At 49.9% G+C, this 20,633-nt stretch overlaps 9 protein-coding genes across 9 annotated transcripts; 3 read left to right on the forward strand and 6 right to left on the reverse strand.

The window, feature by feature from the left end:
- Positions 1 to 301: 301 nt before the first annotated feature.
- On the reverse strand, positions 302 to 1,587 carry F4807DRAFT_303261 (ARF/SAR superfamily). Its single transcript, XM_047994960.1, has 5 exons — positions 1,162 to 1,587; positions 941 to 1,051; positions 860 to 876; positions 609 to 754; positions 302 to 522 (listed from the first exon to the last, which is right to left on the reverse strand). The coding sequence occupies exons 1-5, from the start codon at positions 1,218 to 1,220 to the stop codon at positions 310 to 312; spliced, it is 546 nt and encodes a 181-aa protein (XP_047857394.1). The 5' UTR covers positions 1,221 to 1,587; the 3' UTR covers positions 302 to 309.
- On the reverse strand, positions 1,481 to 4,002 carry F4807DRAFT_303343 (uncharacterized protein). The gene is made up of 7 exons (XM_047994962.1): positions 3,754 to 4,002; positions 3,495 to 3,699; positions 3,154 to 3,438; positions 3,038 to 3,101; positions 2,890 to 2,980; positions 2,619 to 2,836; positions 1,481 to 2,568 (listed from the first exon to the last, which is right to left on the reverse strand). The coding sequence occupies exons 1-7, from the start codon at positions 3,798 to 3,800 to the stop codon at positions 1,682 to 1,684; spliced, it is 1,797 nt and encodes a 598-aa protein (XP_047857395.1). The 5' UTR covers positions 3,801 to 4,002; the 3' UTR covers positions 1,481 to 1,681.
- Positions 4,003 to 5,015: 1,013 nt separating this feature from the next.
- F4807DRAFT_303474 (uncharacterized protein) lies at positions 5,016 to 6,757 on the forward strand. The gene has a single exon (XM_047994965.1). It carries the CDS (start codon positions 5,516 to 5,518, stop codon positions 6,608 to 6,610), a length of 1,095 nt encoding a protein of 364 aa, XP_047857396.1. The 5' UTR covers positions 5,016 to 5,515; the 3' UTR covers positions 6,611 to 6,757.
- On the reverse strand, positions 6,758 to 9,110 carry F4807DRAFT_303450 (carotenoid oxygenase). The gene is made up of 5 exons (XM_047994963.1): positions 8,681 to 9,110; positions 8,579 to 8,620; positions 8,502 to 8,511; positions 7,778 to 8,434; positions 6,758 to 7,710 (listed from the first exon to the last, which is right to left on the reverse strand). Exons 1-5 carry the CDS (start codon positions 8,885 to 8,887, stop codon positions 6,905 to 6,907), a joined length of 1,722 nt encoding a protein of 573 aa, XP_047857397.1. The 5' UTR covers positions 8,888 to 9,110; the 3' UTR covers positions 6,758 to 6,904.
- Positions 9,111 to 9,276: 166 nt separating this feature from the next.
- Positions 9,277 to 10,457, reverse strand: F4807DRAFT_303456 (SnoaL-like domain-containing protein). Its single transcript, XM_047994964.1, has 2 exons — positions 10,104 to 10,457; positions 9,277 to 10,048 (listed from the first exon to the last, which is right to left on the reverse strand). The coding sequence occupies exons 1-2, from the start codon at positions 10,239 to 10,241 to the stop codon at positions 9,335 to 9,337; spliced, it is 852 nt and encodes a 283-aa protein (XP_047857398.1). The 5' UTR covers positions 10,242 to 10,457; the 3' UTR covers positions 9,277 to 9,334.
- A 1,356-nt stretch (positions 10,458 to 11,813) lies between these two features.
- F4807DRAFT_456963 (uncharacterized protein) lies at positions 11,814 to 13,369 on the forward strand (the record flags this gene model as incomplete). The annotated part of the gene is made up of 4 exons (XM_048000969.1): positions 11,814 to 11,945; positions 12,006 to 12,200; positions 12,249 to 12,515; positions 12,593 to 13,369. The coding sequence occupies 4 exons, from the start codon at positions 11,814 to 11,816 to the stop codon at positions 13,367 to 13,369; spliced, it is 1,371 nt and encodes a 456-aa protein (XP_047857399.1).
- A 76-nt stretch (positions 13,370 to 13,445) lies between these two features.
- F4807DRAFT_411942 (DUF1264-domain-containing protein) lies at positions 13,446 to 14,955 on the reverse strand. The gene is made up of 2 exons (XM_047996732.1): positions 14,159 to 14,955; positions 13,446 to 14,089 (listed from the first exon to the last, which is right to left on the reverse strand). The coding sequence occupies exons 1-2, from the start codon at positions 14,358 to 14,360 to the stop codon at positions 13,608 to 13,610; spliced, it is 684 nt and encodes a 227-aa protein (XP_047857400.1). The 5' UTR covers positions 14,361 to 14,955; the 3' UTR covers positions 13,446 to 13,607.
- F4807DRAFT_411949 (uncharacterized protein) lies at positions 14,937 to 17,525 on the forward strand. The gene is made up of 2 exons (XM_047996733.1): positions 14,937 to 15,984; positions 16,041 to 17,525. The coding sequence occupies exons 1-2, from the start codon at positions 15,225 to 15,227 to the stop codon at positions 17,102 to 17,104; spliced, it is 1,824 nt and encodes a 607-aa protein (XP_047857401.1). The 5' UTR covers positions 14,937 to 15,224; the 3' UTR covers positions 17,105 to 17,525.
- Positions 17,526 to 17,611: 86 nt separating this feature from the next.
- On the reverse strand, positions 17,612 to 20,478 carry F4807DRAFT_411957 (Sec63 Brl domain-containing protein). Its single transcript, XM_047996734.1, has 3 exons — positions 19,936 to 20,478; positions 18,279 to 19,878; positions 17,612 to 18,221 (listed from the first exon to the last, which is right to left on the reverse strand). The coding sequence occupies exons 1-3, from the start codon at positions 20,275 to 20,277 to the stop codon at positions 18,049 to 18,051; spliced, it is 2,115 nt and encodes a 704-aa protein (XP_047857402.1). The 5' UTR covers positions 20,278 to 20,478; the 3' UTR covers positions 17,612 to 18,048.
- Positions 20,479 to 20,633: the final 155 nt, after the last annotated feature.

Below are 20,633 nucleotides of genomic sequence, written 5' to 3' on the forward strand. Positions count from 1 at the left end.
AACTTAACGCCTGATGCCTTGGCTGTGAACCCCGTGCCTGGCTGTTGACCCCGAAAAGCTTAATAAAGCAGTCCTATCCTGGTTAGCGTTAACGCCTAAAACCCGACACTCTGCGTCTAGATAAATGTGGGGGGTTTACAATTGAACCTCTAATATTTTCCAAAGTTCCATTCGTTGTCCATTTTGTTTATTGTTGGGCTTTGCACATATAATTGTTATGCTATGATATCATGCTATTATACCTTAGTATACGCCAGCACAACATCCTGTGCTGAAGATTTATCTTCGCATTAAAGGTACATAGGACCATCAGTACAAAAACAATCTCGCCTTAGCATCCTCGACTACCCACGCCAGACCCTCTTTAAGATTCTGTCCCGTCATAGCGCTGCATCGCAAGATATGCCACCGGTGTGTCCGAATAGCCTCGAGCTGTAGTCCTTCAAGAATCTCAGTCTCGTCCATGCATCCTTGCACGTCTGTCTTGTTAGCGAATACCAGCAAACTTGCACCTGAGAGACGCTATACCATTGTCCGGTTAGTGCTGAGTTCGTTGACAAAGAAGTAGATCATTCTATGAAACAGCAACAGTAAGCAAGCAAACAAACCTCTTCTTGTAGCAGTCCATGAAGCTCTTCCCTGCAATCGTCGATTCTCAACCGATCCGTCGCATCGACAACCCAGATGAGAGCATCTGTCTTCTCGAAATAGTTGCGCCAGTATGAACGAAGTGTCTTCTGTCCGCCAACATCCCCTATTCCCACGCAGCCCCTCAATTCATTAGTCTCCGCTCCCGAATCGTTCTCACCACCATTCTGGTTGCCGGTTGCTGGTTGATGGGTGAGAGGTCCTAACTCACATATGTTTAATTTATATCTGCGTGTTATTGTCAACAATTTCAGTTACTGTGTGGAATCGGTAATATCACAGACTCACTCACCCCTCATAATCAATCGTCTTGATGATAAAGCCCAAGGTCGGACTGACGGTGTTGACGTCCTCGTTCATCACCTTCTTGACGATCGTCGTTTTACCTGCATTATCCAAGCCCCTGTTCCCTTATTATCAGCCCAGTTCCAAACTAAGCTTCAATTTTCGACAGCAGCAAACACAACTTAACATAAATGGGTATGAAACCGCATTAAGAAAAGCGGAACTTACAGCATCAGGATTCTCATCTCCTTATCCTTCAGCCGGGCTTTTCGAAGAATGGACAACATCTTTACCAACCCCTTCAGGTGGCGCAGGACTAAGAAACACCCGAAATCGATTTTTATGCCCTGACAAAAACAACGGCCGATAAAGTGTCAACTCGAAAAGCGACGTTGGCAAAATTTGATACAGACTTATTGATGAGGTATGTATAACATTAAGCCTCAAGCTAAGTCCTAATTCGATTCGCGGTCAGTTTTCATATCCGTTGCCTAAGATGTTTTCACGTGATGTACCCAACCATCGCACATAACCCCCCTTTTACCCATATCAATTGCTCCGGAAGCTACCTAACTGGTATGCTTCTGCGCTTCTTGATAGTTCACTTGGGTACCTTCAATTGGAATTTCATACAATTCGGAGTTATGCTACTTATGGTTCAAATGCAATGAAACATTGCCTGCAAAGAAACAAAATACTATTATTAATACTTACGCAGCAATGGCAATTCTTTCCTTCATCCCCGATCCTATTTCTTTGACTTCGACTTCTTCAATAATTTCTTAGTGTTGAGGATCCTGAACTTGCTGACTTCCCGGGCCTCTGCATAGTCGTATACTTTCACCTTGCCGGTGGCTAATGTCAACAAGTGTCTCTCCCATGGCCCCATAGTCTCTTCTACCAAAGTCCGGGTATATGGAGCATTCTTGTCGGGGCCTATATATTCCCAGACCCAACGTAGCCCCTGAGAAGGGTTATCCGCTCTCGCGACTGCATTCTTTCCGTTTTTACCCGGCTCATGAATGACTGTGCTGGAAGTGCCGCCGCGATCGATGGCGTCTTCTACGGTGGCGTTGGTAATATCAGCCGAACCCCTTGCGCTTCCTCCACCACTTTTTGGCCCCCAGTTGGCATCCTGCCGGACGGGGTTGAAGGTATCGGGTACGCGCCGAGGACGCCACGACCGCAGCAACGCGGGACATTCCCAGAGGTTCGAGTCGTCAAGGCCTAAGCCCTCGCAAGCCAGGCGCACGCGAACCGAGCTATGGATGCGCTCGTTCGTATCCTTAAGAAAGGCTCGCCTAGGGCTTCCGTTATCCGGATTGGCCTTTTTGTACAAGCCCGGCGAACGAGTGACGCTCCCAGTAAGGTTGTAGATGGGACTAGAGACTGAACGAATGCTGTGTAGAGACCATGGGCGGATGGGCTTGCTCGTATCGAAGATGTCTTTTGTTGCCCAAAGAAGAGGTTCTTTGGCATTTGAACGGCAGGGCCTACAGCAGACTTTGGCACATCTCTCGCGCTTCGTCTCTTCTGGCTTCAAACTGTGGTAAAATTGCACGTTGCGATCGTGAAACCGTTCAAGAGCATCAGGTACGAACTCGCAGCCGATGGAGGAAAGTTGATCCATCATCCCTATCCAGGTGTTAAATTTAGGAAGAACCACATTGAAAAGAGAAACTAACAGGCAAGGGTTATATTAGCAACCCCTTGGTCTTTCCAGCCTCCACCGACATTGCCGTGGCTTCCGGGAAACCAAACTTGTCGAAGATCTGAAGTGTCACGATACTCCGGCTGCCGTTCCCATAGAGTCGGACTGAATGGGCCGCGCGTCTCATCTAGCGCGAGCGCGTGGAACCCATGTTCGATCTTGTTAGACAATCTAGTATTGTAGAATCGGTATGTAGGTTATTGTTAGTCTCAAAAGTTTAGTTCTTTGGAATTAGGTAGACTTATTCGTGATTGCGCATTTTAATACCAAGTCGAGCAAGTATTTCTCTTGGCTTTCCCTGAGGAATACCCAGCGCGCCAACTGTATCCCATACGCCTATCATACGTCAGCATTTACCGACATCCAACTTGCCGGCCGTATCTAATAACTTGCCGATGGCTTTGACCTTAATCAAGTCCCCTTCGCCTTTCTCCTGGTGTAAACGGGTGTACCCTTTCTGTCTCCAGTTAACAGCCATGAAACATCCAGAAACGTGGCCAACAAAATACCTCAACCAGCCTTTTTCTATATTCGTCCCCCGCATGTGGCCCTTTCGGTTTGTCAGGGAATGGAATCTGAGGAAACTGATCTTTATAATCCGGATTCATCCAATTCTGCATATCCTTGAAGATAGGGTAGAAGAATTCCATGCCTTCACGGGTGAGCAGGCCTAGATCGGATATCATACCACCAATGGACCTTGCGGTGAAAGCTCCGCGACTAAAGCCGACGAGGACGATCTCATCTCCGTCGACGTAGTTCGCGCAGATATAAGCGTATGCTTCACGAATGTTCTATTCTCATGTGAGCCTCTCAAGCCGGTTATAGATGAATTGCTTCAGTTCCGAACCTCTGCTATACCAATTCCAAATGCGCCACCAAGGACTCTGTCGATTGGGCCCGATCTAGAACCAACACCGGATTGGTAGTAGACGATTTGGAAGGTGTCGTCAGAACAGGTCCTCTTGAAAATTCTCGAGATACGTGTCACGTTTGAGGGGATCTGGAGGGTCGGGATGGGGTTAGAGGAGGTCGGCTGAACATAGCCATTGTCACTGAGACTTGTCAACTATCACCGTGATTAGATTTACTATACGTGAATTACTTACGAATTCTGCCAAGTGCCATCACAACAAACCACGATCCTTTTTTTCATCGCGGAAAAGAGTCGTACGACGATAAGTTGATACGAATTTCTGATTAAGGGGTCGATCTAGTGTATACAAGAATGATAATTCGAGAAAAAGGATACTAAATATAAATGCTCACACTAGAAACGAAAAGCCGAGCCTCGTCGTAATCTGGCATGTCTCGACATATATAAGACTTGCTACATTACTGTTGGACAAAGTCTGTAGGGCAAAGTAGCGAAGTTCGATAACCAAGCCTCCTCCAACCAATTTCGGAAGAATCTCACATGTGATGAAGGAAGGTCGCACTTGACGAACGAAGCCATTTCCACAGTGATATAAGTAGAAACGGGAACCCTATCCGAGGTAAGTTTCAGGACTTGAGCTCGTTCTTACCAACAGACTACCCACCTAGGGTTACTCAGGCAGGCATGAATAGTTGTTGGATCGCAGTCATGCGGAATATTGAAGTTTTGCAAGAGCCTCGTAACAGTAACCTAACTAGTTATCCATCTGTCATCTGCGGCAGTAAACCGGAATCCTTGATTTTTACGCCATTGTACTTCGAAAATAGATCGGTGACAATATCTGATCCGATGGCGTTTGAGGCGGCGGCTCATTATCAATGCCGAGACCTACAATTGGATAGTGTCGTACCACATATGTAACTGCACTTACATGTGGTTACCTTTTCTGCAAGGAGCCATCTACTAATAGAGGCATCTCTCCTTCTAGGTAGGTATTTGGAGATCGAAAATGGCCTCGTTTATTGCATACGCGTTGCCAGAGTACATGCATATGTAGTTCCCTTTAATTGAAAAATACCAATAATCCATTATCCAATTATGTTATACTGGGTAACGTTGATAATATTAGCTAACCTTAATCTCTTCAAATCATTTCGTTGACAAACATCAACTTTAACTATTGCCATAAAGATGATTCGGAAATCTGCAGCGTTTCTGTTGAACGTCAGATAATAATCAGCACAATTCTAGGCACTGATATTTACCTAGGTACGAAAATTCGGCAGTTAGGTCAAACAAGCATCCACCCAAACATCCATTGTAGAAGCGGTTGTCACGGTACTTAGGCCATCTGACCCCGATGAATTGAAAGATTGCGGCCCAGCTCGACTCAGCTCACCTCAGCTAGCAGCCTCATCCTAAGGGAACATCACGAGTTTATTAGTGAGTTATTCCTAACTATCCCTAGCTATAACCCCACTCACCTGACTTGAGATGAAAAGAGTATCAAGCAACCCGGGGAACATCGGTCAACTGCGTCCTGCAGTATCTCACAAACGCCGCAGGTTTGCAGTTCTAAAGTTCCTGGTTCACCTACATGCATAGCCGCCGTGATATGCATGTGGTCTTATTAGCCTAGCCAATCGTCCTGAGCCTCGTCCTGAGCCTCAAACCATACCTAGCAGGCGATGGCGCGATCCTTTAGCATGCTCTGCATATGCGGCACGTGGGGGGCCTCACCGGGCTTCCCATTTTAAGCATCTCCAACCCCCTTACATAATGATCGCAGGGAAGGTTGCGTGGCTGGATGGGCTTATCAGCTAACCTGACGCTACCCCTCATCCAGCTATTCTTCCACATGGTGCGGCTAACCCTGGAGCTGGCTGTCTAGCTTTCTAGCATTCATATAAGTTTGAGCTGAGGGATATCTGATCCCACAGCTTCATCCGTAGCTAGTTACACTATGATAAACTTACTCTGATGAGACCCAGCCGATGAACAGCACGATGGCCAATGAACCGAAAGATTCCGGCGTCTCCTTCGCTCAATTCTTCGATCGGTGCAAATTACCCCCAAGCGTCAAAGATGACTGCGATGCGTTCGTAAGATCAAGGTATTCCGAGCAGATCCGGCCAGCTCCATTCCAGGGTTACTGTTCTTATACAGTATTTGTCGGGGAGGAGTCTGTCGTTCAATTCAGACCACTAGCCCACAAACTTGATATTGGGATCACAAGCACTGCCTGTAAAATATTTGGTCCCTTGGCTCCCGAAACGGAACTACTTGGGGAGCTAGAAGGTACTGGCCTCTATGTCTTTTCTATGAGGCGGATACCGGGCGTCTCACTTATGGATCTTCGTACCGAAACCAAGCTCGCACTGGGAAGGTCACAACGAGTACAGGTGGTGAGAGACTTCGCTCACCTACAGGCAGCGACTTGGGCTTATGCGCAAAACAATGAGAGTATCCAAGAGAAAAAGACGGTCGGTTCGTCAATCCGGTGGCGATTAGAGCTCATGGCGAAGAAGCTCCCTTCTCGCTTCCGCGGTATCGCAAAATCGATCCTTCTCGATCTATCGGAAATCGAGGCTCTACCTTGGGTTCTGAGTCATGGTGATTTCCTACCTTCGAACATCATGGTAGATCCAAAATCTGGAAAACTTACGGGTTTGGTCGATTGGACGGAGGGCGAGTTTCTTCCGTTTGGAATTGGCATGTATGGCTTACAGGAACTTCTAGGAGAAGATAGAGATGGGCATTTCGTATATTACCCCGAAGCGAAACATCTTCGAAAGCTTTTCTGGGCTGAGCTTTTTTCAAGCATTCCAAAACTGCCTCGGGATGCCCGACGCGTTGCGCTAATTCGAAAGGCGCAGCTTCTAGGCATATTCTTGTGGCACGGGATAGCGTTTGACAACGGTAAATTAGATCGAGTTGTTGAAGAAGGGAAGGACGGCGGAGAAATTGAAAGGCTCGACGCTTTTATATTATCTCGTACGAGGCCAGGGTCTCGAAAGTTGCGGCTTATGCGGCCGTTCATGGATTCGCCTGTTGGATGTATACGCGGGCTTCTATCTGGGAAGGGATAATGATGTTGACGATACCTCTTATTTCCGCACTGATTTACCAGACTGACTTGTAAATTACCTAGGTATGTAATTGAATGTAATGATATTTATCATACGTAAGTGTTATCGTATTCCTATTAGTACTGGTATTCACACAGGACCTAATTACTAGGACACACAAGTTATATCTACCAACTTCGGGAACAAGCGACAGACGTTTAATTATATCCGATTCATGGTTAGATTATCCAACAACTTTAGCATACTTGCTCATAGAAATAAGTTATCATTCACGAAGGCCTGAGGGGCTCCTTCCTACGAAGATCGGTTAGTCCCATCGCCATTCGTCGTGCCGTTCAAGGCGCTATTTTGACGATCGCCAACACCATTCGCCGCAAGAGCCTTCTGCCAAGGCAGCGGTTCCTTAGCCGGCTGGACCGGCCCCAAGTCGCCAGCCCTCCGTTCCTGCCAGGCCTCGATATCTCTATGATCAACGAAATTCCCATGGAACCCGAGCCGGAGCCTCAGCGGCAGATGCAAAGTCGCCAGCGGGCCCTTCGCCAGGTTCAAGGCATCCCAGATGACCACGTCGTTGCGCAGCTCGTCCAGGTTGTTCTTGAGCGCGGCCAGGTACCCCTCGCCTTCGGCGCCGCCGTCCTTGGGGATGAAGACCGGCTCCTGGAAGGTCGCGGTCGGGCCCGCGAAGCACACGTCCTCTTTGCCGGCCTTGCGCGGGTCCGACGCGTCCCAGGTGTAGTGCGCCATGCAGTTGAAGAGCCCGCCGGCGGGCGGGCCGCAGCGCGCGAAGTCGTACGGCCGCGACGGGTCCACGCGCAGCTGCCAGAAGTGCGAGTACTGCTTCGTCACGTACCGGTCGTCGATGCGCGAGAACTCGCCCGACGTCGTCCACTCGACCGTCGGCGCGACGCGCGTTCCTGATTTGGCGGACGGGTCGAATACCCACCGGCACGTCGGGCTGCTGAGGCGCTGGCGTCCGGCCAGATCGGGTTCTTCGCCGTCTGGTGGGAACCAGAAGAATACGTTGCCGTCGGCGACGGTCAGGTCGAAGATTATGTGTCCGTCTTCGTTTTCGTAGCATCCTGCTACGTGGCCGTGGAAACCTGTGGTGCTTCGTTAGAAACATTGCGCCAACTTTGCTTAGTCTGCCGGATATATAAGTAGACTTACCATTGTCAGCCCGGAACCATTTTACGTCCTCGGGTTTGCCGCCGCGTCTCGGCACTATGCCGTAGACCTGGTCTTCGTTAGGGTCCCAAGCGAACTTATTCCCACCAGCCTTGAGCCGCTCGAGCGACATCTTCAGCGGCGTCAGGGGGAGCACGAGGTAATTCTTCGAGATACCGCAGTCGTGAATCATGCCCGCGAACGGCGCCTTGAACCAAAGCTCCTCGGTCTTGCGGCCGTCGGCGTCGATCGTCCAGCTCACGACGTCGACCCCGCAGTCGGAGCCGTCGGTCCCGGCCTCGTACGCGAAACACAGCATCTCGCCGGTATCCGGGTCGAACTTGGGGTGCGCGGTGAACGTCGGGGCCGTGATCTGGCCCTCGAAGTCGTAGCGCCCGATCGTCTCCAGGGTCACGGGGTCCATGGCGTACGGCGGGCCGTCCTCCTTGCTCGCTAGGAGCATGCCCCGCCAGAAGGTGATGTTGGTGTTGCTGACGGTGCGGATGACGCCCTTGACGCTCTCGTTGTCCGTGTACGGGTTTCGGTACCGGCCGAATAGAGCTTGCTTCGCCTCTTCTTCTTTGAGGAACTTGTCCGTTCGCACGTACCGCTGCTTGAAGTTGGCGTGTCCGTCTTTGATCTGGATTGCCGTCACGGCGCCTAGTTTACGCAGTTGCTTGTTAACAGACTTGTTCTCTTTCCAAGTATACAGCATCTCTCGACGTACCGTCTCCGTTCTATTAGCTCGGATGTCAGTGGCAGTCCATTGTCATATACAGGCTTTCAAGTCGATAGCCAACTTACGAAGTGAATATCATCCTCGAACATTGGTGGAAACCGATGGTCCTAAACACCTTTTAGCAACCTATCTCATGAACCGTTCGAAGCCGAGGTTTTTTTTCTTACGGGTTGCACGCGGTAGAAAGTCCCATTGATGTCGCGAGGGATCTCCCCCGTAACCTCAAGGTCGACGATATCTCCCTCGAAGCGCGCAGGCTTGTTCATCCCCGAGAAAGCAAGCGTATCTGGGAACTTAACCCGACTTCCCGTCCTCTTCCCATTGCTATACGGATATAGCGATACCTCGGGGGCGAGAGCTTCAAGATGCGCCATGGTTACGCCTGCTTAGTTAGTAATTGCAAGTAGACGATTGGATTGCGAGACCTCTCTCTCGGGAACGTTATCGTTCTCATGTGAAATACCACGTCGGATCATCTTGCTGCAGTCGGGGCCGACTCAACATCCCGACGGCGTACGATAACATGACTACCGCATAGTATAACTCGACTCACTAGAACTATTTAAGGTGTGGAGAAGCGGACACGATCTTCACGCGGTCGGCAGTTATCTACGGGGACACGACAGGGATTGGACCATACGATTCGACAGAGCCTTTCACCTACATACTCTAGAATCAAGTCTGCTACGAGATGACAGAAGCTAGACATTGGGGAAGTGGGGTCGATTCATGCGAAAACATGGTCTCTTTACCCCGGATTCTAGGCATGTTCTCCCCTATTCCCCTTTAGGCTATATGTATGCAACCCTCCACCACCCATTCTACGCGTGCTCAACCAGATCAGGCAGAACCCTCACTGAGCCCTCGCTCTCCCAGGTCTTCCCCGCTCCAGGTCGGCTCTGGCCTTCCGGCAGTGCCAGCGTGAGCGGTGCCTCGGCGGTGCTCGCGTCCTTGCCATAGAGCGGCGCGCGCAGGTCGTCGTCGGCGGTCTTCTTTCCCGTCACCGGGTGCGGGTAATGGAAGGGCACGACGCGCGTATCGGGCCAGAGCATCTTCTGCTCGATGATCTCGTCGGGTCCGAGGGGGTCCTCGGGATACGTCTTGGTTGGCCACGGGACGTAGTTCTCCTTCGTCAGGGACCAGCCCTTCTCGTGCTCGGCATGCCAGAACGGGAAGTATCGGTACCGGAACAGCTTCCAGACGCCGTTCTCCTTGATGTACTCGTTCTCGTAGAGCCCGCCTTCCCACCATTGAACGTGCCCGCGCGGGTGGATGTCGATGACGGACTTGTGCGTCCCGGCTTGCATGAGAGCGCGCATCCGGCACCAGGCGTGCGTTCCGCTGGGGTCGACGTCGACGATATCTTGCATCATGATATGGTCGAGTAGAAAACCACGAACGGGTCCGTTGCGGCCGTTGACGAAGGTTTGCTGGAAGCGTCCGTTATAGAGCCGTTTCACGCCTTCCTTTCCTCGATACCGTGATCCAAGGAACTCGACATAAGTGTCTGGATGATCTGCGTACATGTCCACAACCTGAAATCACATTGATTAATAGGGACAGGCTGGGTAATGGCATTGCTTCGCCCACCTCGTTGTATAGACACTTGTCAAGATAGTAGCCATATTTGAAGTGGACTTTCCGCACTTCAGCTTCGTCTGAGATACGCGAGACCTCCTTTCGGAGGAGGGAGACTTGCTCCTTCAGTTCATCTAGCTCGGACGTCATAGTGATTCGGGACAAGTTATAATAATTAATGTGGTCAAACGCGAGTTTCCAAAGACTCCCGTATATATTCGTATACGACTGTCAGCCTGATAGCTAGCTAACTTAGAATATATATGAGCTCTGTTCCGAGCTTATGAGTAGCCTTGTCTCCGCTGCCATCTTTGTAACGGCTATGTCATGGGACTAAGCTGTATAGAGTCCCTGAACCTTGGCTCGGCAGATATATCCAGGTCATCAAATACCCAAAGGAGCATCGTCTAGGTGCGGGGAGCTTGTTGACCCTGCGGGGAGATTCTGGTGGCCATCCGCCCTGTTATGGGATTTGGAGACTCCAAATGAAGCAATAAAAAAACAAGGTGGGTACTACGTAGGTAATGAAACAGGTGTTAAGAAGTGCTCGTCATTGCTCTCTCTCGGGAAAGCATTGGCGAATCATGATGGGTGATGGTTGGTTCGGGGAAGAATAGAAGGCACCGAAAGGATATATACCCGAGTCTTAAGGCCAATAGAAGAGTCCTTATCAGAAACTTGATCTCGCGTACCTCTTAGCAAACTTTTGCATTGGATAGGTACGTTCAGAGACACCCAGGTGTAGGCACAACGTAAAGGAGAGGTTGGTTGGGAAGTTCGACGTCGTACACCAATCTTAGCCGCTCGGCTATGCAGATATGCAGATAATAAGATATAAGAATTTGCAACTAATGCGATAGCTTATATTGGATTATTGCACAAAGCCGTTGGCTCGCTTCTGAAATTTGCTTTTTCAAAATGGATCTCATCCCGCTTGATCATCTTTTCAGCAATACCGAATCCACCCTTCTATGACTAGTAGGTAATGGGAGAAGATTTAGTCGACTTTTGTGAAAGAGGTCTTCACATTGTGTTGTTCGAGCAGATTATCTTGCCCCAGTCAATCTTGAGTGACTTTTTCCAGCAGTTGCGGATTATGAATTAAACGTCTGGTCTTAGGATATGCCAATGGAAGGCATCGAACGCTTCCAACCATGACTTCCTTTGAAACTAGAGGAGTTAGTTCTGGATTGCGACACTCCTAGTTTTCCTCCAAGTTTTCTAGCTTCGTATGAGCCTTCCTTGATTTACTAAGTTAAGGGGTTAGGAGGAAAGAGCTTCGATACTTAGTTAGTAGCTAACCAGGATGCTATATCTCCCATCTTCCCATTTTCAGTCTATATTATTCTCTTGCCAATCCCGTCTACATTTTCGACGATGTGAACCTCAGACGACTACAAGCTCCACTCATCAAATCCCACTATAGCGTTATATGATAGGTCTATTGTCAAACACAATCTACTATATTCAGCATTATATCCAGTTCCCTTTCCATCCCTAACTTCGCTATACCTCGAAACGCTCACCCTGTTCCCCGGAGCAGTATTCAGCTTGACTCCACAATCCCTTTCAGGATGGTATCAGCTAAAACGTTGTGCGCCTTCGTAGCTGCGGCTTTTCTAGCATTTCCCCGAGCAGGATGGGCTCTCGAAGACCCTTGCACGGGGGTTCTGATTTCAGATGTGCGGTTCTAGCTAACTAAAATGAGATGAAGCTGACAAGATGTCACAGGCACTTCCTGTTCTTATCGAGCAAGACAATATTCGCAGGCATCTACAACGTCTGCAAGACATCGCTGACGCAAGCAATGGGAGTAGAATGGCTGGTTCCGTTGGCCATAATCGAACAATCGAGGTACAGTTTGATAAATGAGCACGCATACGAACCTCTTCGGTAGCTAATTGGATTTTGAAGTACATCAAAGACGAACTTCGCAACCTAGGGTACTACGTCGAAACTCAGAAAGTCGAAGCAATGATGCCAGTCAACAGCGATGCCGTTCTGAGTGTGAATGGCGACCATTTCCCAGCCGATCCAATCGGATGGTCTCCTTCTGTAACGCTAATCCAACATCGTCTCGTCGTAGTTGCAGAGGATGGATGTAATCTTGTGAGTAGTCCAGTGGCCAGTTTTAATCATGATCGCTGATATGACTAGTGGGACTATCCTTTCGAATCCATGGGGGCGATTGTGTTGGTTAATGGAGATGGATGTTCTTTCTCTCTCAAATCTAGATATGCCCAAGTCGTCGGGGCAGATGCCCTTATAATTTACGAGGACGCGCAGCTCATTCCAAATCTAGGTCAACAGAGTCGCTTTAATGTCCCGTCAGTCAGGATATCACAAACGGCTCTGCGCGACATAATGAACCTGGAACCTCCGTTATACGTTGATCTTTTTAGGGTTTCCTCGGAACTTCAATGGGTCTCCAGGTTAGTAATATCAAATAGTGAGATATTTCCATCGCTAATTTCAAAAGCCACAACGTATTCGCAAGTTAGGAATGTGGCGACGACGAAAAGACGTTGTTGGTTGGGACACATACCGATTCGGTTGATGAGAGCGCAGGCATGAATGACAATGCGGGCGGTATTGCCAGTCTTCTCGAGGTAGCCGCCCAGGTCACGAAGTTCAAAACCAAGTCAAGAGTCAAGTTTGCGTTTTGGACTGCGGCCGAACCCTGCTTAATAGGCTCGAAGTATTTTGTCCAGAACGCCTATCCAGAAGAACTTCGGAAAATTCGACTTTACCTCGATGCCAATATGCTCGGCTCGCCAAACGGTGCGCTGAAGATCTACGATGGAAGCGGCACCTCCTTCCGGCACGAGAGCGTTGCGCCCCTCGGCTCTAAGGACGCCCAGGCGACCCTAGTGAACGGGTTTGAGGCTCAGGGTGCGGAATCGATCATGAGCACTAGAATCACCAACCGTAGTGACTATGCCACATTCTTCGACGCTCATATACCTTTTGCGGGTCTATTTAGCGGTGCCGATGGACTCAAAACCGAAAAAGAGGAAGAATTATTCGGAGGCAGAGCCGGGTATCCATATGACGAAAACTACCATCAGCCGGAGGACGATATAACAAACATCAACATGACAACTTTATTCCTGAACACCAAGGCCTTAGCTCACGCTGTCGGGACATACGGAAGGAGTTTCGATGAATTTACTGCATTGACAATGTCGGCAGCCTGGCGGTATACGACAACGGCAAGATACTCGACCCTAATAACTCAGGCATGGGTGACTTACAGCTTTCTTGCATACGCCTTGTAGGCTAGTTATGTCGGTTTCCGCGTTGTCATATCTCCATTGTTATGGAGCTTCGAAGAGGGTATGCTGAGAACGAATAGTGTTAATTAGAATACCTAAAGCAAGCTGCGCGATAACCCCTAAGCTTAGCTATTCTCTGTAGTCAATAATCATTTCTTAGTAAGCGTAATATCCACATAGCAAGTGAGAGTAGAGACAATTGGTCAATACCCACTCCTTTCTGCTCTCCTTTCCTTGGTACCTACATAGAATTTCGTCTTTTCCAAGCCGCATCAGCGTCTGGGTGAATCTGAGGCACCTCGATATCCTTCCTCAACTCCTTCTTCCGCTTCCAATCGCTGCCGAACCTCTTATCGCGATCCGCCACCGCCTTCTCGAAGTCGAACTGACCATCGGCCGTGAAACTCGTCATGAGCTTAGGCTCGCCAAACGGCAAGGCGTTGCCGCGGTCCGTCTGCCATAAGTGATACACCTTGCCGTACAGCCCGATGACGTGCTTCATCTCCTGCGTCTCGGCGGCCTCCCACGCCTGCTGCGCCCCGGGGACGGTGGTGGGGCCCGGCATGATGAGCATCCCGGATTTCACCTCGTACACGTGCGAGTGCCAGAGCTTCCGCTCCTCCGGGTCCAGCGTGGCGTAGAATTTGGGGGTGATCATATACTCGATCCCGATTAGCCGCGCGTTGGGGCCCGGGCTGTCGTAGAGGATGCATTGGCGGACGTCTGTGAGCTGTGTAAATACTTACATATTCGGTTTGATAGAAAGGATGAAAGGGAATGAGATGGGATTACCTTCGGTTAGGTGAGCGCAGTAGTGGTTCGCCTCGACGTACCGGCCGGGCTCGTCGGCGTACGTGTGGAAGGCGTTCAGGTGGGCGCAGAGCTGCTTCACGGGCTGAAAGTCTTGGATCATGGAGGCGCCGGTCTCGAGGACTTTGTCTTCGGCTGTAAGTGGGCCTCCGGGAACGTGATGGGGGTGTTGATGGGTTGTCATGGCTGTGTATGGGTTTGATGGGAATAGGGGCTAAGATAGGGGTTGGGGATGGGGTTTATGGTTCATGTATTCGAGTTAGATAAACCGTATTATAGTGTTTAGCTTTGCATATGAAGATGAGATATAGAGTGTTTAGTCTAAAAGAGACTTAAGACGGCCAAGGCCACGAAATGATGTATATTTATACAAATTGTATCTTGGGGCGAATATACGTCGGTATGACCTACCTAGTCATTTCTGTGGCCTATCCTATAGAAATGTATTTAGTCATCAATTTACATTCATGTTTACTATAAGTAAACCACATTGAATCACCACAATCGATAATAGCAATGACAATTCTGATGTCATAGATGCGTTGTTCCCCGCCAGGTTATTCATTTCAGGTCGTTCTTGGACCACCTCGGAGGTACTTAGAGTCTTAGGTAACGGCAATCGACTTAGAAAATGAACAGCGAATTGATTGTTCTTTCTAGTGTACGTTTATAACAGGTTCCAAGTGGACTGAAACGTCTGTAGGAAACTTTAAGGCATAGAAAGTTAAGTTGTTACTAGATTCTAACTTAACAGGGAGGCCACGTGATATCCCTTGGCGTCACATCACAATGATGTACCCCACACGGCCCACGGTGTTTCTGGCCATAGCGTCATCTATCAGCGAACGAAACGAAGGAGACGGGCCGAGGCCGTTGCACCTAACTCAACTCACCAACCGGCGCGACGAGACCGTTTCATCCCATCCACCCAACCCAACACCACATATCCAATTGTGCAACGCCAATTAACGATGCTGTTGTGGATGTCGACCATAAATTGACAATCGTAGTTCAGAGCAAATCCGGGAGTCTATTCCCAACCAAAGCTATGGCGGCATCCCGCCGCGGCCAGCCCGAGCTGCAAGTCCGGCTTCCTTCCACCTCCAACGTCGCGACACCCGTTACCTTGCCCGATCTGCCTCCCATATCCGCCCTCTTCCTGATCAATTTCGACGTGAAGGCCGGCTATACCATCTCGTGGAAGGCTGCACAACCCGGGGTCGAGCTAGAGGGCGTCGTGGAGTACAAGTCCCTTCCGTCCGGGCTACATACTGTCTCTGAGGATCTGATATATTTCGTGCATGACGGGTATGCGGGGTTGAGCGCGTTCGTTAATGCGCCCGTTGAGGATAGCGAGGTGCGCAATGCCAGGATGCTCGCCGTGGGAGTGCTGGTGCCGTTGAGCTATGGTCGATTAGGAAGAGCTTGGAGACATGCCGAGCGTTTGAAAGCGATAGCATCGGCGCTTGCTATGGATAACAAAGATATCAGCTTGTTGGAAGATTATTGGCAAAAGTGTCAGGCTGATCAAGAGTCGGCTATTCCAAGTGAATCCATCGAATCTCCCACAGTCACTTTCCAAACGCCCTCGAAGTTGTCCAAGGGCCACCTTAGGAATCGTTCGGCCTCTGATGGAGCAGCTTTGCTTGCGCCTGGCCATAGACTATCGCCATTCCATCCTGCTTGGAGCCTAACAAAGTTGTTAGACACATTCGGTCCGCTAATATTTCCAATACATCGTGCTGCATTGCTGCGCAAGCGCATTCTAATATCGTGCCACGCACCCGTACAGGAAGCCTGCAATTTCGGTTTGTTACAATTAATCTCACACTGCCAATTATAACATCACTAACGACAAAGCTAGTTTACGACATATCTATTCTATCCAATATCCCCCAACCAACCTTTGACATCCTATCTTCCAGCTCACCCCCACATCGCCTACGACCACTCTTCTCCATCGGCGTCCACGACATCCCCTTCCTAATCGAAGACTCTAAGTCCAAACCCAACACCAATGACCCCTCAGATAATGAGGCCGAGGTGGAGACCGGCTGGATAGCCTGTACGACCGACAGCATCCTCGCCAAGAAAGATACACTTTGGGACGTCCTCGTCACCATGCCGGCTCCTTTCTCCTCCAACGCGAAACGCCACGTCTGGCCCAAGATCGAGGCTCCGCAAGGCGTTTCCATCAAAGCGACCCAGCGCGACTTACGCCGCTTCCGCTCCCTCAAAGCCGGGCTCGCCCGCCTACAGGCTACCAGTCCCGGCACCTCGCCCACGACTCCAGGGACCGTGGCTCAAGAGGTAGACGACCCGTTCCTCGACGAGGCCGAGGAGAGGGAGGTCGTCGAGCCCCTGAGCTGGACCGCGCTCGCGTATAACGGGTTCATGTGGTGGGCCTCGGCCGGCGAGCAGGCGCGCGCGGAAAGAGCCGAGGAGAGCGCTCGCGAGGCAGAGCTCCTGGCCGACTTGTCCTCGACGCGGATGGAGGGCCCGCGCGCTTCGGCGGACCTCTCGACGTCTATCGCCTCGTTGGCTCTGCGCCGCGCTTCCTCCGCACACGCCGATCCGGACGAGGCGCGCGCGGAACTCACGCTCATCACATACTTCCACAGGCTCACGACGCAGATCCTGGGGACCTTGGCTGATATAGTCGAGAGCACTAGCGACGAAGACGACGATGACGTAGCGGAGGAAGGGGAAGAGGACAGCGACGACGCGGCGCTGCTCCCCGATTCCGGAGAGGAAGAGATGGACGCCCGAGGTATCCGCATCGAGAGCGATGCCGTAGCGCGCATGGGTCTCGATGTCTGGAGCGCGGCGGACGCGGAGTTCGTGAGGGCGGCGGTGAAGATCTATTTTGGCCGCAGGGCGTACGTCGAGGGGAAGGGGGTTGAGGTTTGCGGGGTCAGGGTCTGCTGAGTAGATCTATATCAAGCTGGCATGCGCTAGTGACGACGAGAACGGGGCCGAGGAGTGAGGAGTCGAGGGAAGGGGAAGTTCTATTTATTGTATAATTACAGGCTTTGGCTTACCACTGGTGAGAGAAGGCCGGGAGTGCGGTAAGGTTAATGGAGAGGGTTAATCAGTGCAGATGGGAAGGCGAACGTGGCGCTTTTCTCCCACGTATTTAAGTGTATACCGCATCAAGTATCCTCGTATAAAAACCAGAAACTTACATGAATACATTATTCAAATATTTAGGAAGACGCTCGTGGCTTTTTCTGCTTTCAGGGATGGCCTTAGGGGGGCGTCGGATGGAAAGTCTATGCCTTGTTTCTAATTATATAGAACGACAATAGGATCGAATGAATGTAGATGATCAGATGTAGATGAAGAATGGAACTCAAATATATTCGAAGTGGATAGACCTTGATCGACATGTTGTTAGGTATTAAGACAACTTACATAGGTCTAAATCCATAACAATCTCCTTTTACCTAGGTACCTACCATATTGCCATGATACCAGAAAGCAGAAAGCAGAAAACTACGTGAAGTAAACACGACCCTCACAAAAACACAAGGCACAGGTTGAACATCAGAATTAAACTTATAATCTGCGCAAAGCGTGGACTTGCTATAGTCTATACGCCTATCGCAAATACCCTCCCAACGCCACGACGCCAATTCCATGCTGCTGTAGCGTTCGTACGCGTTTTCTTTTTGTTTTTCGCACAATACTAACTTTACACTTGTACCATCCATCATCGGGGAGAAGGTGACTTCGCAGTCAACATTCGAGAGAGAAGATAGGAACTGAGATGCTCCTGTCAAACACCACAGTCTAGTCAAGGGGAGTAAGGGTAGGGGTAGGTTTTATTAAGAGTCCCGATTCATGATACGATCCATTAGGGTATTTGTATCCTAGGACTCGGGTTCGGTGTCGGTGTTCGTCTCACTAGTATCATCTTCTTCCTCCTCGGTACCGCTCTCGTCGTCATCATCATCCGAGTCGTCGTCATCTTTTCGTCTCTTAGGCTTTGTCGTGCCTGCAACACTACCGCCCTTGAGAGCGCTCATCTGTCCGGCAAGAGAGTCTGTATATCGATGTTAGAGTAGGTCAGATCATTAATCTCGGATAGCGGAGAGCTTACCTTCTTCCGGCTCGCTAATTTCATCCTCGCCAGCCATTGCTGCCGCTTTGCTAGCATCCTCTACAACAAGGCTAACTTCCATCTTGGTGTCGAATCCAACGTAGCTATCGCAGATGACATGCATGATGAATGTATAGGTACCTGCTTGTGGGGGTGCAGCAAATTGAGCTTTAAAGGTCTGCATGTTAAAAGTCGGCTTTCCATCGTCAGTGAAGAGAGGCTGGTCAAAAGTAGTAAAGGTAAACGGAGGTACTGCCATCTTCCCCTGTTTGCTGTCTGAGAGGAAGACGTGCCATCGTGGTGATTGTTCGCGAGCGTAATAAGGAGCAAATGCGAGCGGTGGTGGTACGGGTTTAGACTCTTCTTTGGAAGTTATTTTTCCATTCTCATCCTTAACTGCCTTCTTGCGTCCCATGAGTGCATCTAAGTCGTCCTCGGCCGGATCGATGTCCTCCAAATCAAGTTCGTCAATCTCCGGGACATTTGTGCTTCCAGGTGGTATAACTCGGCCCTTCACAACCAGTGTAACCAAAGAGGACGGGATGATAAATCTTTCACCAGCAACCTTGAAAAATGCCTTGGCAACTCGGAGGTATGGGAGCTGTCCTGCAACGCGAACTGCCGTCTTGTACTGCTCTTCGCTCAGAAGCCCCTTTCCAACCGCAGTACTTCGACGTTGTGCATCAGGTTGATCCATGAAGTCTTGAATGCTTAAGTGAACTTTAGAGTCGCCTTCAACAGCCTTTACCACCGCGGGGGTGAAGTGGGGGAGCTGGAAAAGCGGAGATGCGTTGGGTGGTATTGCTTGGATGAGTCGCTGACTGGTATAGTACGAAGTTAGGATTGGACGAGTGTTGCTATATGCGAGCGAGATCGCCCTGAATGAATCGCAGAGACTCTGTGCAATAGGCGCGACCAGGTACTTCGCAGCGTTCAGAGCCTGGTCATCGAGCTCTACACGGCCGAGGTAAGCCCAAAGGAGAGCCAGGACCTTTCTCCTCACGCCGCTATCAAGATCCTCCAACTTCTCCTTGTCTTTAACCGATAGTCCACCAGCAAATGGTGTGATTTGACCTTCAGCCAGGATTCTCGCTTCGATTGTCGCAAGACCAGATTCGGCCTTGTCTCCTCTCAAGGTCTCTTGGAACTCTTTGCCAGCGCTGAGAGCAGTCACTAGGTCTCCTTCATCCATATCCTCGGAATATTCGCGGAAAAGGTTGTTGGCACTCTCAACAAGAACTCCCTCTTTGGTAATGCGTTGGGTGCCATACCACCATGATCCAACATAATAAGGCAACAGCACTCCTAAAAGTAAAGCATAGACAAGCACAACGTATTTTCCGTTTCCTTCGGATATGATGAACTTAGGCAGAGCAATTCCAATACTGTAGCTTTGCTTGCCGTCGGGGTGGCCATATTGGATATAGTTGTTGCGAACCTCCTCGTCGGTAAGAGCCTGGTATGCCTTGGTGAGATCAACCCACTTGTCATTCAACGACTCGACGGTCTCGTTCTTGGCTGCGTCGGGCTTGGCTTTGTCCGGGTGAAACTTAAGACCCAGCTTTCTGTAGTGGGATTTAATCTGCTTCTCTGTTGCTGACTACGATGAATATTGTCAGTATTAGTGTTACGATTGCGCAATTCCCAGAAGACAAACCTCGGAGACGCCTAGAATGTCGTATGGGTTCCATATCTTGGCCGTGGTCCGTTGGGTGGTGATGATGAGGTATAGCATGCCGGCCATGACGGCCCATCCTAGAACGACGGCGATGGCGCGCTTGACCTTGCGCTGCTTTCGCTTCTGCGCGGTACGCTGCGCTTGTATGAGGTCGGCATGTTCAGGTTTGTAGTCGGTCTGTACTCGCGGTGCGGTGGAAACGACATCTCTGCTCGGCGCGAGAAGGCTGTATGTGAGAGGGAGGGTGACGATAGATGTCAGAGTAAAGATGAAGAAAGGGTAGAATTGACCCTGTTCGTCATAAGAATACTCTGAACTCATGTTGCAGACTAGCCCTACGACAGGGTCTTGAATAAAAGCAACGTACGAGACCTCAAAATATGTTGTGTTGTAGCCGTGGTCGTCAAAAAAGAGAGTTGTTGCTTATATGGTTGAATGGTTGAACAGAATTGTTTAAATTTAGAAAGCGCAGTTAAGCAAGCTGTCCAAACGAATTACACTTTCCCGTCTTGAATCGTGGCCTTCTAAATTTCGAGTGGCTACGTACTAGCGGGTCCACTCAAGTCTGACAGCACCTATCGATAATGGAGGTTCGGTACTTAAATATGCGGTAGACAAGTAATAACACATATACACATTTCATATGACATAAATACCTGGTAAATGCATATATGCAT

This window comes from Annulohypoxylon truncatum (genome assembly GCF_022578515.1).
Source record: "Annulohypoxylon truncatum strain CBS 140777 unplaced genomic scaffold F4807scaffold_5, whole genome shotgun sequence".
Lineage (NCBI taxonomy): Eukaryota > Fungi > Ascomycota > Sordariomycetes > Xylariales > Hypoxylaceae > Annulohypoxylon > Annulohypoxylon truncatum.